Genomic DNA, 11,692 nt, shown 5'->3' on the forward strand with positions numbered 1-11,692 from the left:
AGGCACAGGCACTGAAAGTGATGTGTTGCTATGAATACTGCTGAACGCAGGCTTTAAGTGGGGTCTGAGTAGGAAAGTCCTTAAGTCAGCAGTTCATAGTAGCCAGGAGAAGGAACAGAGGCAAAAGAAAAGGTACACCAAGGCTGAGAGCCTTTTAGGAACGAGTACGTCAGTTTAGTTGCCCAAACAGGTCACGTAGGTGTGAAAAATGTACAGACCAAGCATACAAATAATTGAGGCTTGCTTGTTTGAGGTTTAGTAAGTTTAAAACTGTTTTGGTATTTGCTACTAACTCGGCCTGTTTATCATCATTACTTTTCCTCCAGAAATTCACTGTGATAAGCTAGTTGACTGCACTGAACATTTTTTAATTCCTTGAACGTGAGAAAAATCTGATTTCTGATGAACTGAAACCAAGGCTTTTTCTCAGCTCTGTTCCGTAGTGCCACCACTCTAGCTGCACCAGACAGGACTGGAAGGGCTGAGACCTAAAGTAAGGTTCTGAAGATGTGGGTTCAAGTCTTGGCTCATACTTTGCTTCAGTTGATCTCTCCTGTGCCTTGCTTTGCTGGTTTAAAAGCACAAATAATGTCCTAGTCAGTGGTACTGCAGGTTTTAAAAATCATTAATAATTGCAGCTTGCTTAAATAGGTGTCCATACAAGTTCCTTGCTAGTTAGATAATGCAGGGTAGTAACACAAGTAGTGATTTGGTTCATTTTGCTAGAGGAAGCAGTAATTTATTTTATTTTTCAGTGACCTAAGGAGTCACTTCATTAGAAATGCTGACACTAAGGCAGCTACAGTAAATTTCAGTAAGCATTTCCCAATGTCTCTAAGTCAGCACTGTTCTAAAGTACCATGCAAATGCCACTGATTTCTTGGCACTACAAGCAAGAAAAATAATAAAAAAAATGTGTAGTTTGTGTGTTTTAGGGAGTGAGCTAAGCTATTCAGATACATGCAGATATGCAGTATTAAGGTTCTCTTTATGTTCCATGAAACTAAGAAGAAAGAATTCTGTAAGGAAAAAAAAACCAACAAAAGAAACCCCACCAGAAATTGGCAGATACTTGCAACTGAACCCTTGCATGCAGAGCAAACTGCCTAAAGCTTCATTTAACTAATGGCTACCCAGTAATTTAGTATCTTACATAAGTTCCTATGTCACTTCCACCAAGTACTTGGCTGTCACCCTTGCATTTTAAAGTCTGTAACATTGGCCATGGATGCAATAACACTTGTTTAATCCCCAGGCTCTGAGTTTGTGTGCTTATTTATTCTGAGAAATGAAGGCTGGTTAAGATGATGATGATGATTACCCTCAAGTGTTTCAAAGCCATGAATCCATTCTAATAATTGTGCCAGAGGGCTTTGCTTTCTGGGGTGTCTAGCACTCCTTCATGTTTTCAGGCTCTGTCTGTAACAGTGAACCTAGGAACTTTTTTGGTTCTTAATGAAGTGGAAGTCATTGGTGATGACATGTTTCCAAGAGGTGAAACTTTCTAAAAGCTTCAAATATTTGCCTTGGATTAAAATTGCTTAGCCCGGTAATAACCAATTCCTCTAAAATTTCTGAGGGGTTTATGAATTCTCTAATTCCATGGTACAGGCGGGACCTCAGAGGGAGAAAAAGTACTACCTCTTCCTTTCAGACCCTGGCTGTTTCTTTAGCTATTCTGTTCTCTGTGCTTAAATACTAGCACCAGTGAGGCTGTCTCAGACGGTGAATACGATTTGATCTATTTAAGCTCGCAGTCATCCTAGCTGGCTTCACTGTTGTGTCCTCTGTATATAAAGGCCACAGCTGCCATACAGAGGAATTGCTCCAGGTATTTCAGTAAGGCCAGATCACTGCCTCTTGAGGATTACACTAAACTGCAGTAGTTTACTGTATTCGCTAAATCATGGCCTTCTAATCCCATGGGCTGGAGCTTTGAACAATGGCATATGCACTAGGGTCTTCTAGCGTTCAGCTGTCTTTGCATGTTACTGTCCAGTAATCCAAAGCTTGGGGTTTTTTGTTAAATTATTATTTCTCAGTGTTTTGTATTGTATTTCTCAGGCAGAATGTGCACTTGGCAGTTCATGCTGAGAACTTCAAGTCTGAAATTGTCAGTGTGAAAGAGATGCGAGATATCTGGTCATGGATCCCAGAGCGATTTGCACTTTGCCAGCCCCTCCTGCTTTTCACCACCTTGGAACATGGCTGTAGTCTGAGCAGGTAAGGAACACCTTCCCAAAAATGAGCAGCTGGTGAACTGTTTGCTGGATTGACAAAAACACCATGCTAGTCCGAACTTGATCAGAAGAATATTATTAGCAATGGTTTGCAAATGTGACAAATTCGTATTGGCTACAGCATTTGACCAGGATACTTCATATGCCAGAGCATGGCAAGCCCTTCTAAACTGTCCAAGACCAGATGGAAAAGTCAAACTTGCATCATTTCACAGAATGTGCTAGTTTGAGACTGTTTCGTTCCCCGCTGGATACGAATGCTTAACTCGGTGGCTGCTGTGCAGACTCTCTTGGGTAGGTAACCACATCCAAACTGATCCAAAGAATAAGGGAACTGGAAACTGGAGATTCCTCTACCTATGACACTGTGTTAGTTTTAAAGTGAAGTAAACTGGATAGGAGTTCTCCTTGCACATGACACAGAAGACTATAATTGTATAGCTCCTAATAATGACTTTGACATCAGCAGTTGAGGTGCTGAGGTGGGGAGAGGTCTGCTGTCCCAGCCCCATTTGCCATGAGGAAAAGCAAAAGCGAGCAAAGAGAATGTGTCATAATTATTTTCTGGTGAAACCAAAAGCTCTTCAGACACAGCCATCAGTCCTTGTTCGTGATTGAAAGTGCTGTAAAATACCACTTTTGTGATAGGTAGTCTTGTAGTTGCTCTGCAGAGGCATAAACTGTATGGAGAACTGAGAAGAACTGCTGGATAATTTTGATGACACTCAACTCTGTTATTTACGAAGACCATAGAAAACATTTACAGGAATATGCTTAGTCTTCAGATGTCTCTTTTGCCATGCAAAAAGGATGGTTGGACGAAGGGATGGTGCCTGAGTTAAGGAGGAAGAGAACTGCAGTCGGTGGTAGTTGAGTGCTCATTTTTGTGTACTTTGCACTTCAGGTTCTATTCTCACAGTGAGGGACATGAACCAACTCTTCTCCTCATCAAGACCACAACAAAAGAGGTGAGTGAGGTGAAAGGCAACTGATTAAATTAGGTTTTAGGCAGTTATGTAATGCTGTATGGCGACACATATTTATTATAACTGCTTATAATAAAATGAAGAAGCAAGGGACCTGAAATTGCTTGGGGTTTTGTTTCTGTTTTTTAACAACGCATGCTTTAAATGGTTCCGTTTGTTGATTGTGGGACTGTGCATTCTTGGGTAAATCTTGTAAACTAGGTCTTGGTCAGCAGTTCTTTCTCTTGTAAGTAATGTGGGATGATGGACTAGAGTATCTCATTAAGCTCTTGGACAGACTCTTTTTAATTGCAGAATCAGAGGGAGAGGCTGGGGAATTGTGTTAAGAAACTCAGTGATTGATAGAAGTTATTTTCATTTTCTCCAGGATATGAGGAGAGAAAGTAGCATAATTTAAAAGGTGTGAATAATACTGGAAACAAAAGCTTTAGCTTCATCTCTGTCTTTGGGGTGGGGGGTGTGTGAAAGAGGCAGCTCTGAGAACCTGAGGATTGCACACAGGTGCCTTATTTAATGAGTGGTTGTTCTCTGGTGTACTCTGTGCGACAATATAGGACAACATAATGTGAAAATAGAAATATTAGCTTCACCTCATTCTTGTTGAAAAAAAAACATAAACCATAAAACAAAGTTTCCCAGAACCTCTGAGGGAGAGTATACAGGTGCTTTCGGTAATGAGCGTTGGTTATCTGTGCCACTGTGCATGACTTCAATATTTTGTATATAATGTTAAGCTATTAGTGCAGCCTGTGGACTTATATTTTTACTTATGTTCATGCAGGATGACTGTCCGTGAAATAAGCCCATTTCTACTCTTGTTTGCATCTACCTAATGCTAACGCTCCATGCCATTTCATAGTTCTGTGTATGGTTTCTGGCCATCCCAGGCCTACACTGACATGCCAGTGGCTTATAGAATGCCTGTGGTATCAAAAGGGAAGAGGGAAAATGTTTATTATTTTGCCTCTTGTCCTGGAGCATGCCAAAAGTCTAGTTTTGTAAGTGATACTGGTTTGTATAGTATGGTTCATTTCTTATCCCTCAAAAAAAAATAGTAGAAACAAAAAAGCGGGAGAAAAATACGGGGTTTCTTGTTTGGTGGTTGTGGGTTTTGGTGGGGTTTTTTTGTTGGTGTTTTTTTTTTCCAAAGGATTACATTCATTCTTTGTTCATATGTCCATCTTTACATTTTAGAAAGATTTGTCTTCTGGTTTTCTGTCTGTCATGCACTTCAGGCATATCAGATGAAACTGAGTTCTGGGGCATCTTTTTGTTTATGCATACAAAAAAAAATACAAAAAAACCTGCTCTTCAGTAATTTTGTCCTAGGAGCTCTGCTTTTAATACTGGTGGAAACTAAACGGCAAATATACCTTAGAACAATCTGTTTAACCATAGTTTCTGGGGGGGGGCGGGGAAAGCAGGGTTGCTTTCATGCCATTCTTAGAACTTCATTGTTTGGTCTCTATCCACTTGGCAGTGATGCTTATTGCTGGTAGCGAGAAATTCTTCTAGTGCAAACAAAAGACTCCACAGAAAGGCTCAGCCCTCTAAGGCTATGTTTTTCTTTATTGGAAACTAGTGAACCCCATGCTGTTTGAATAGGCTGCTTTAAATACCTGAGCTAGTTCAGCATTGGCTTAGTTAAGCTAATTTTAACCTACAGTCTGAAATGGAAAAAGCCACCAAGGCTACTGTTTATGACCAGAAAATATTCAGGCAGAACTGCTCATACTGTGACTTGTGACAACACTGTTGCTTTGGATGCCAAAATGAGGAAGTGGAAGTCAGGCTTTACAAATTCAGAGTGATTTGTGTTTTGGTACCTGGGGTTATGTTGGAACATTTCTCCTTTAAGGCCTCGTATGTGAAATAATTTATGAAACTCTTGAGGTTTAAGGGTACCCACCAGTGGATTAAAGCAGTTTAAATCTGTTTAGACCTAAGTATTTGTGCTGCCTTAATCCACTGCTACAGAGATTTTTGAAAATCAAATATCTAATACAAAACCTTCAGTTCTGGACTCTGAAATGATGGTGTCTGTTGGTTTAACACACTTTCTTCTACAACGGAAAGCCTCCTGACGGTGCTGTTTGTGCTAGGTCTGTGGGGCTTATCTGTCCACTGACTGGAGCGAGCGCAGGCGAGGAGGGAACAAGCTGAGTTTCTTTGGAACTGGGGAGTGCTTTGTATTTAGGGTGAGTAAAATTTCCTTGTCATTACCCAGTAGCAAGGCAGAACTGCTGTACCGCTGTCACTCTTGCTTCCCCTCTACTTGAAGAGGCTGGGTTATACACCCTCCTAGTTTATAAATTCTCCTGAACTCCTAATGTGGAGAAAATTTTACTTTTTGGTTTCATGGTAATGCTTTTCCTTCCCTTGCACAGAATATTTTCTTGAAACATGTATTAAGATAACTTGGAAAACACTGCATCATTTCTTCAGTCTAAAAATACCCAAAAGGCAAAGGTGTAAAGTAAGAAAATAACATCTGGCCTAAAAGACAGTTTGATCCAATCTTTACCACTCACCGTGCAGGTGGAGTCTGAGGGGTTTCAGTGTTCTTTGCTGTGCAGAGCTGCCTGCGTAATGCATGTGCACTAACCACCTTTGCTCTTCTCTGCCCCTATGCAGCTGCAGCCAGAAGTGGAACGCTATGAGTGGGTGATCATAAAACATCCAGAACTGGCCACAGCTGGTTCAGAGATGGAAAATCATGCCTCACCAGCTTCCAGCACCCTCTCTTCTGGCAGCGTCCCATCGGACCCCTCAGATCGCCTTTCTCCCTTCTTATCAGCTCGCCACTTCAACTTGCCTTCCAAAACAGCCTCCATGTTCATGGCTGGCAGCAGTGAATGCATCATTATAGGTAAGGCAGTGTGAGAATTTGAGCATATATCCTACCAGCTCTTCCTGCCTGCCTCAGATAAGACAGTCACCTACATTTACCATGTGTGTATTTCAGTATCACTACAGTTAGAGGTGAAAGTGAACAAAACCTGATATTATTGCCCAACAAAAATTTTCAGTGGGAAAACTTGCATATCAAGCATTTTAGAGTAATGTAGTAACTCACAGCTTTAAGCACAGCCGCACCTTCGTACTGCCTAATTCGTGATGAGAAATAGTTCTTGAAGAGGAACTTACTTTCCCCTGAGGCTTTTCTCTCTAAATCTGTTTTACTTCACTGCATTCTCTGGTTGTAAGCTCTCTGAGTCTTGACATAAACCCACAGATAATCAAAATGTTTTTAATTCTTGACATGTTTCTTAATGATTTAGAAGACCAAGCCAGGGTGCTTACTTCTTGATCTTGTTCTCCTGCCAGCTTTGATTTTTGACTGCTAACAGAATTCTTTACTGGAGGGAAAATATGCAGTTGGTAGCTGTAGCTCCCAAGATCGTCCAGCACTGAAAAATAAATCTTAAATGCAGGCATTTGAATCAGGCTTCTTGCTCTTACTGCCCTGCATTACTGTGGGTTTTTTTTTTTAATTTTTTAAAAAATCATCCAGTTCTGATAGTGTCATTTAAAAGCTGTACATTTGATCATGCTCTGTTACAACTGAAGACAGCAAACAAACATCACTTAGGGCTTCCAGATGTTCCCATGAGAAAAGCACTTGCGTCCTGTGGGCGGTTTTTGTATAGCAGTTTCCCGTGCTAAGAAATGCAGAGACCCTCACACTTGCCTTTGTCTCTTCACAGGAGGTGGTGATGGCCAGGCTCTTTACCTCGATGCAGATCTGAACCACGGAAGAACCAGCCACTGCAATACTTTCAATAATCAGCCACTGTGCTCTGAAAGCTTCCAAATCTCTGTCTTGGAGGTGTGGGGCTTCAGGGACACCATGAATGGTTGACATGACTATCATTAATCAAATAGTTTTTCAATTGTCTTAGGATTCCCAACAAAAATTCGAATGCAGGAGCCAAGTTAGAACGTAATTTCTGCTGGGCTCGGTGTTTTTTTAGTAATTACTAAGCGGTACACTTGAATGCAGAGCTTAGTTGTTTACTCTTAGTTTATCTAAGACAGGTCAAGGTGAAGTAATGTATCTGATTAACTCCTTAGCTGTTTACCTCTAGAGATTTGGATTCAGGTCCCGTTATTAGGGTAAAAATGAAAATGTAATGATTTCAAACCATCCTAAATGGATACAAGTCCATATCACGGGATAGCTTTGTAGTTTGATGCAATCCCTCAGAGGCACAGAGCTGGCTGAGGTGTACGGTAGAGCTGTGTGCCACTGGCACCGATATCTGGCTTGAGCCAGTAATATCAAGTGTCTGCTCCCAGGGAACATTAATGACCTCAGATTTGATGTAGAACAGTAGTTAATAAAATCATTGCCCTACTATAAGCAGACATTGTGCAGACAAATCAGTACCGTTCCATAAGTTATGAAAGCCCTCAGTTCACACAAGAACCATGATTGCTAGTTATCCTTCTCCTTGTACCTGAGCCCTTGACACATTCCAGTTGCATGAGGACTCTGCCTCTGAGAAAGGCATTCAGACTGGACAGCGATATCTCAAAGGCGTAATTTTGTTTACATTCCTATTCCATATCAGTATAATGACTTGAAATAGGCTCACGTTTCAGGCAGCCAGAGCATATATGCAGCGCTCGGAAACTTCCTTTTCTTCATCTTTCCTGGAAGCTGAAATGGAGCTTTAAATCTGAGAATAACTGTGCTCATATCCCTGCGTGTTTGGGAAATGAGACATGGTTGATGCAGAAGCTTAATGCTCTCCCCACAAGTAAATGAAGGGAGGTGGTAGGCAGATCTTCTGTGTAGTATTATTCTGGGAGTGGAAGAGTTTCCCAGGAGAACTCTAGGTGACACTGTTTCTCCATATCATGAGTCTTACCAGCGATGAGATCCTGAAAAAGGTAATGCTTTTTTTCCAGCAGTGTTCTAGTAGGTTTGAATGATGCTCATTCCTGAGAATTTGTATAGTTCTCTGCAAGCGTGCCTTGTGGCATGTATTGTCTGGAGGCAATTGCCTAGTTATCTAATTATCGGTAATTATCAATTATCTGAAACTTGTAGTATCTGTTGCAAAACTTCTCCCACATGAAGCACAAATACATAAACATCAATGGATAGTCCAGAGCATATGACAGGATGCTCTCAAAGCTTTGGTGGGTAATTCACTAGGAAGACTTACAACAGGTAAAATGAACGGAAAAGAGGAATTGCTGGGTTTTTCAGCAGTTCAATGTAAAAAATTGCTTTAGAGCAGGAGAAATGTTATTACTACTTAAGCTTGATGAACATCAAAAGGAAAAATTAAAAATCTGTACTGATAAAATCTCAGTTAGGCTGGACAGGGTCATGTTAATATTCAAAGGTCACGGGTGAGTCTTAATGTTGGCTTGTTTAGCTTGCCATCAAGGAAGATACCATGTGTCTTGGTAAAATGTTGCCTCTTGCAAAGTACACAAACAAACTTGGCAAAAATATGATTTGCTTCTTAAGGTGCCATTTTAAAATTGTCAGAATAACTTTTTGAATTACTAGACGGCATATACAATTTAAGATGTCTTTTGCACCTTTTATATTTGCAGTTAGATTTTGAGAGTCAGTACTGGGCCTCTCTTTCCTACTTCCCACTCTGTGAGTTCTGTCCAGCTATCTTTTCATAGGTTTACCGTAAACTTGATTGAACTGGAAGGAGAGATATAATTCAGTTTTACTTATGTATTTTGTTGCGGAAGAACTTTAACAGTCCTGTCTGGCTTTTTACAGATACTGGCTGATGCTGCATCCTATTATTTTTCCAAAGCTAGCAGTATCACTTTGCACTTGCTAGTATCTCACAAGCTTCCTCAGACAAAAGAAATCACTCAGAAAATGTATCCAGTTCAGTAGGTTCTCTTACATGTAGGTGGGATTTCAGTTTTGTCCGTATCTCTTCTCTTTTGAGCTTGTCTGAGGTGCCCTTGGAAAACAAACCATAAAACAAAAACCGAAAACACAATAGCATTAATTTTCAGCTTAAGTTCTCAGAAATTCCCTTGAGCTGTGTGTTGGTAGGATTTGTGGGAGTTTAGTATTACAGTCAAAATGAACAGATTTTATCTGCGAAATCTTTCCTGCAGCTGGCAGTGGTGATGTGATTTTTCTTGCTCCCCATCCGTGCCGGATGCAGCTATGTCAGCGAAACCGGAGTACCATACCATGTCAAAGAGGCGCTGTTCCTTTTCCTGCTCTGTTCTTAGTGCACCAGGGATTTGGATGTTTTAAATCAGAAATAACTCATAGTTGCTCAGAAATCATCGTAGGGTATTAGTGTGAGAATCCAAAGAGCAGTACTGAAGAATCAGTGAGGTTTAGGCATCTGAGTCTCAAGTGTCTTTCAAAAGTCAAATCACAGACCAGGAGTACAGCTGCTGACACACACACAGAAGGTCCACAGAAGGCCCCTTTTTGGTAGCTTATCTAGGTGGTCGGCCAGTCTGGCATGGGGCTAAAGGCATCTTCATTCTTAAAGCCAGGCGTTGGGCTGGGTGGCTGGCAGCGTCTCACGGCGGCTGTGTGTGCGTTTGTAACTGGTGTGGGCGTGCTTGGAGCACACACAATGCCCAGAGCAACTGGAGTTTGCAAATCACAGCAGGGGCTAAAAGGGCTAAGTCAGCCTTGGCACACGTGTCACGGGGATGGTTTTAGTTTGATGCAGCGTTACCCTGCGGTAGGCTTCCTGCAGGACTAGTATGTGTGTTTTAAATTTGAACAGACTGAATAAGCAAGAGGCTGCAATAATCTAGCAAGAGGAATTGCGCGATGCTGTGTCATCTTCACCCAGTCCTTTTGTTCACTAAAAATGAATGTTCCTTTTCATGCACAAATCCTCCCGTGTAATTCTTGTTATGGTTGTGGGACACCTTAGAGGAGCAGCATTGTGACTTGGCTTTCTTTCCAGTAGCAGAGGCATTTTTTGTGTCTGTGTAGTTGATGGTTGTTGCTGACCAAGTGTGTATCAAAGTTCATGTAATTAAGCCAACAGTTTGTTACATGCAAAACTCTTGAGGTGGAGACCACAGATTGGGTTTTAAGACAATGACTGCAATGGGCGCCTTATCAGAAAGTTATCAGTTATCTGAAGTACCCCAGTGGTGAAGTGCTTTGGTCATTGTAACTCTGAACAGCTGTTGATGTAGTTTGTAGGCCTGATGGCAGCAATGACAGCAAGAGTGGAGAGTGCCAGTGTTGCTTGATGAGCTGTTTGGAGCGGAGCTGGAGAGCTGAAGGCTGGGCATCAGCTACCACAGTTCTGCAAGAACATTTTTGCTTTGTAATATTCTCCTGAAAGGAGAAAAGACGAGAAACTCCTGACATCAGAAACTTGAATTTATTGTAAATGGCATTTCAGCTGTTTCCAAGCCACAGGAACTATTTCCAGCTGTCAGCCGGGCTGGACAAACTTCATCACTGCACCCAAACTGTCATTCCTACGGATCATACACTTTGACACACTTCCTTTTCTAATGAAGCATGTTAATTGGCCTCCCATTATTAGAAGCCAGTTAGCAAAGGGAAGGGGAAAACTGTTATTTCCTCTGTGTTGAGATAACTGAAGATAAATTGGAGGGGCGGGCAGGACTGTTCTTTAAAGAGGTAAATTTCATGCCAGTAGAGATACGTGCTTAGCTGTGGAGGGGTGGCACTTGCAGATCGATCAACTGCTGTTGGTGTGTGTGCATTGAAATTGTGTACTTTGTCCTTGGAAATCCGTCCTCATTTTTGATGGGGAATGATCTCCTCTGCCCACTGACCATACAGTGGTCATAGAGATGCTGGTGCCACGGTCTGTGGGGACCAGGAGGTCGCCTGCAGCCTCAGCACTGGAACCGCTCAGCTCCTGCAACCAGCACCCAGAGTCCGGTTGTTGGATGGATGGGTGGCTCGGGCACCTGGCTGTTAATGGTGAGATGCCTTTCTGCCAGCTCTCTGTTGTGACTTTCAGACTATTCGTAGTTGAATGTGCATATTATTTGGGGTGTTGTTTTTCTTCAGATGAGTGGTAGTGTGCTGCTGAATGGGTTTTTTACCCTATCATTGGAATCACTGCCCTATATCAATGGTATTTTTGTCACTGTGCAGGATTTATGATTATATTAAAAGTTGTTTGACTGTGGGGGCTACTGACTTTGTCCTTTGTTCGGTTATTTCCCTTCCTGTAGACCTCATAGCAAATGGCATGCCGAAACTGAGAAATAAACTGTGGAACGTGCTCGCTCACATGAACTCTTCGCTACGGTGGAGCGGTTACACAGCTCCTGACTGCGAGAAGATCTCCCAAGGCTTCCACCAACATCAGCTGCCAAACTCACTGTAAAAAAAAAAAAACAACCAAAAACAAAACTTCAATTGGCAAACTCTGAAATGAGCCTTCTTCCTTTTGGTGGGTCTAGAGTGTGTTTTGCCCCAGCCCAGCCTGGGTTTAAAATGGAGTTGAG

The 11,692-nt window shown here is 41.8% G+C and overlaps 1 protein-coding gene across 6 annotated transcripts in view; it reads left to right on the forward strand.

Moving 5' to 3' along the window:
• TBC1D24 (TBC1 domain family member 24) overlaps nt 1–11,370 on the forward strand; it is a 30,324-nt gene extending 18,954 nt beyond the window's left edge. For all 6 annotated transcript variants that reach the window (XM_056335750.1, XM_056335748.1, XM_056335753.1 and 3 more), the window contains 5 exons: nt 2,065–2,223; nt 3,145–3,208; nt 5,329–5,424; nt 5,861–6,095; nt 6,934–11,370. In XM_056335750.1, coding sequence (XP_056191725.1) covers nt 2,065–2,223; nt 3,145–3,208; nt 5,329–5,424; nt 5,861–6,095; nt 6,934–7,088 — 709 coding nt within the window. In that variant the 3' untranslated portion in view covers nt 7,089–11,370. The remainder of the gene's footprint in view (nt 1–2,064; nt 2,224–3,144; nt 3,209–5,328; nt 5,425–5,860; nt 6,096–6,933) is intronic.
• The last annotated feature ends 322 nt before the right edge of the window (nt 11,371–11,692 follow it).

The sequence above is a fragment of the Falco biarmicus genome, chromosome 4, assembly GCF_023638135.1.
Source record: "Falco biarmicus isolate bFalBia1 chromosome 4, bFalBia1.pri, whole genome shotgun sequence".
Classification (NCBI taxonomy): Eukaryota; Metazoa; Chordata; class Aves; order Falconiformes; family Falconidae; genus Falco; species Falco biarmicus.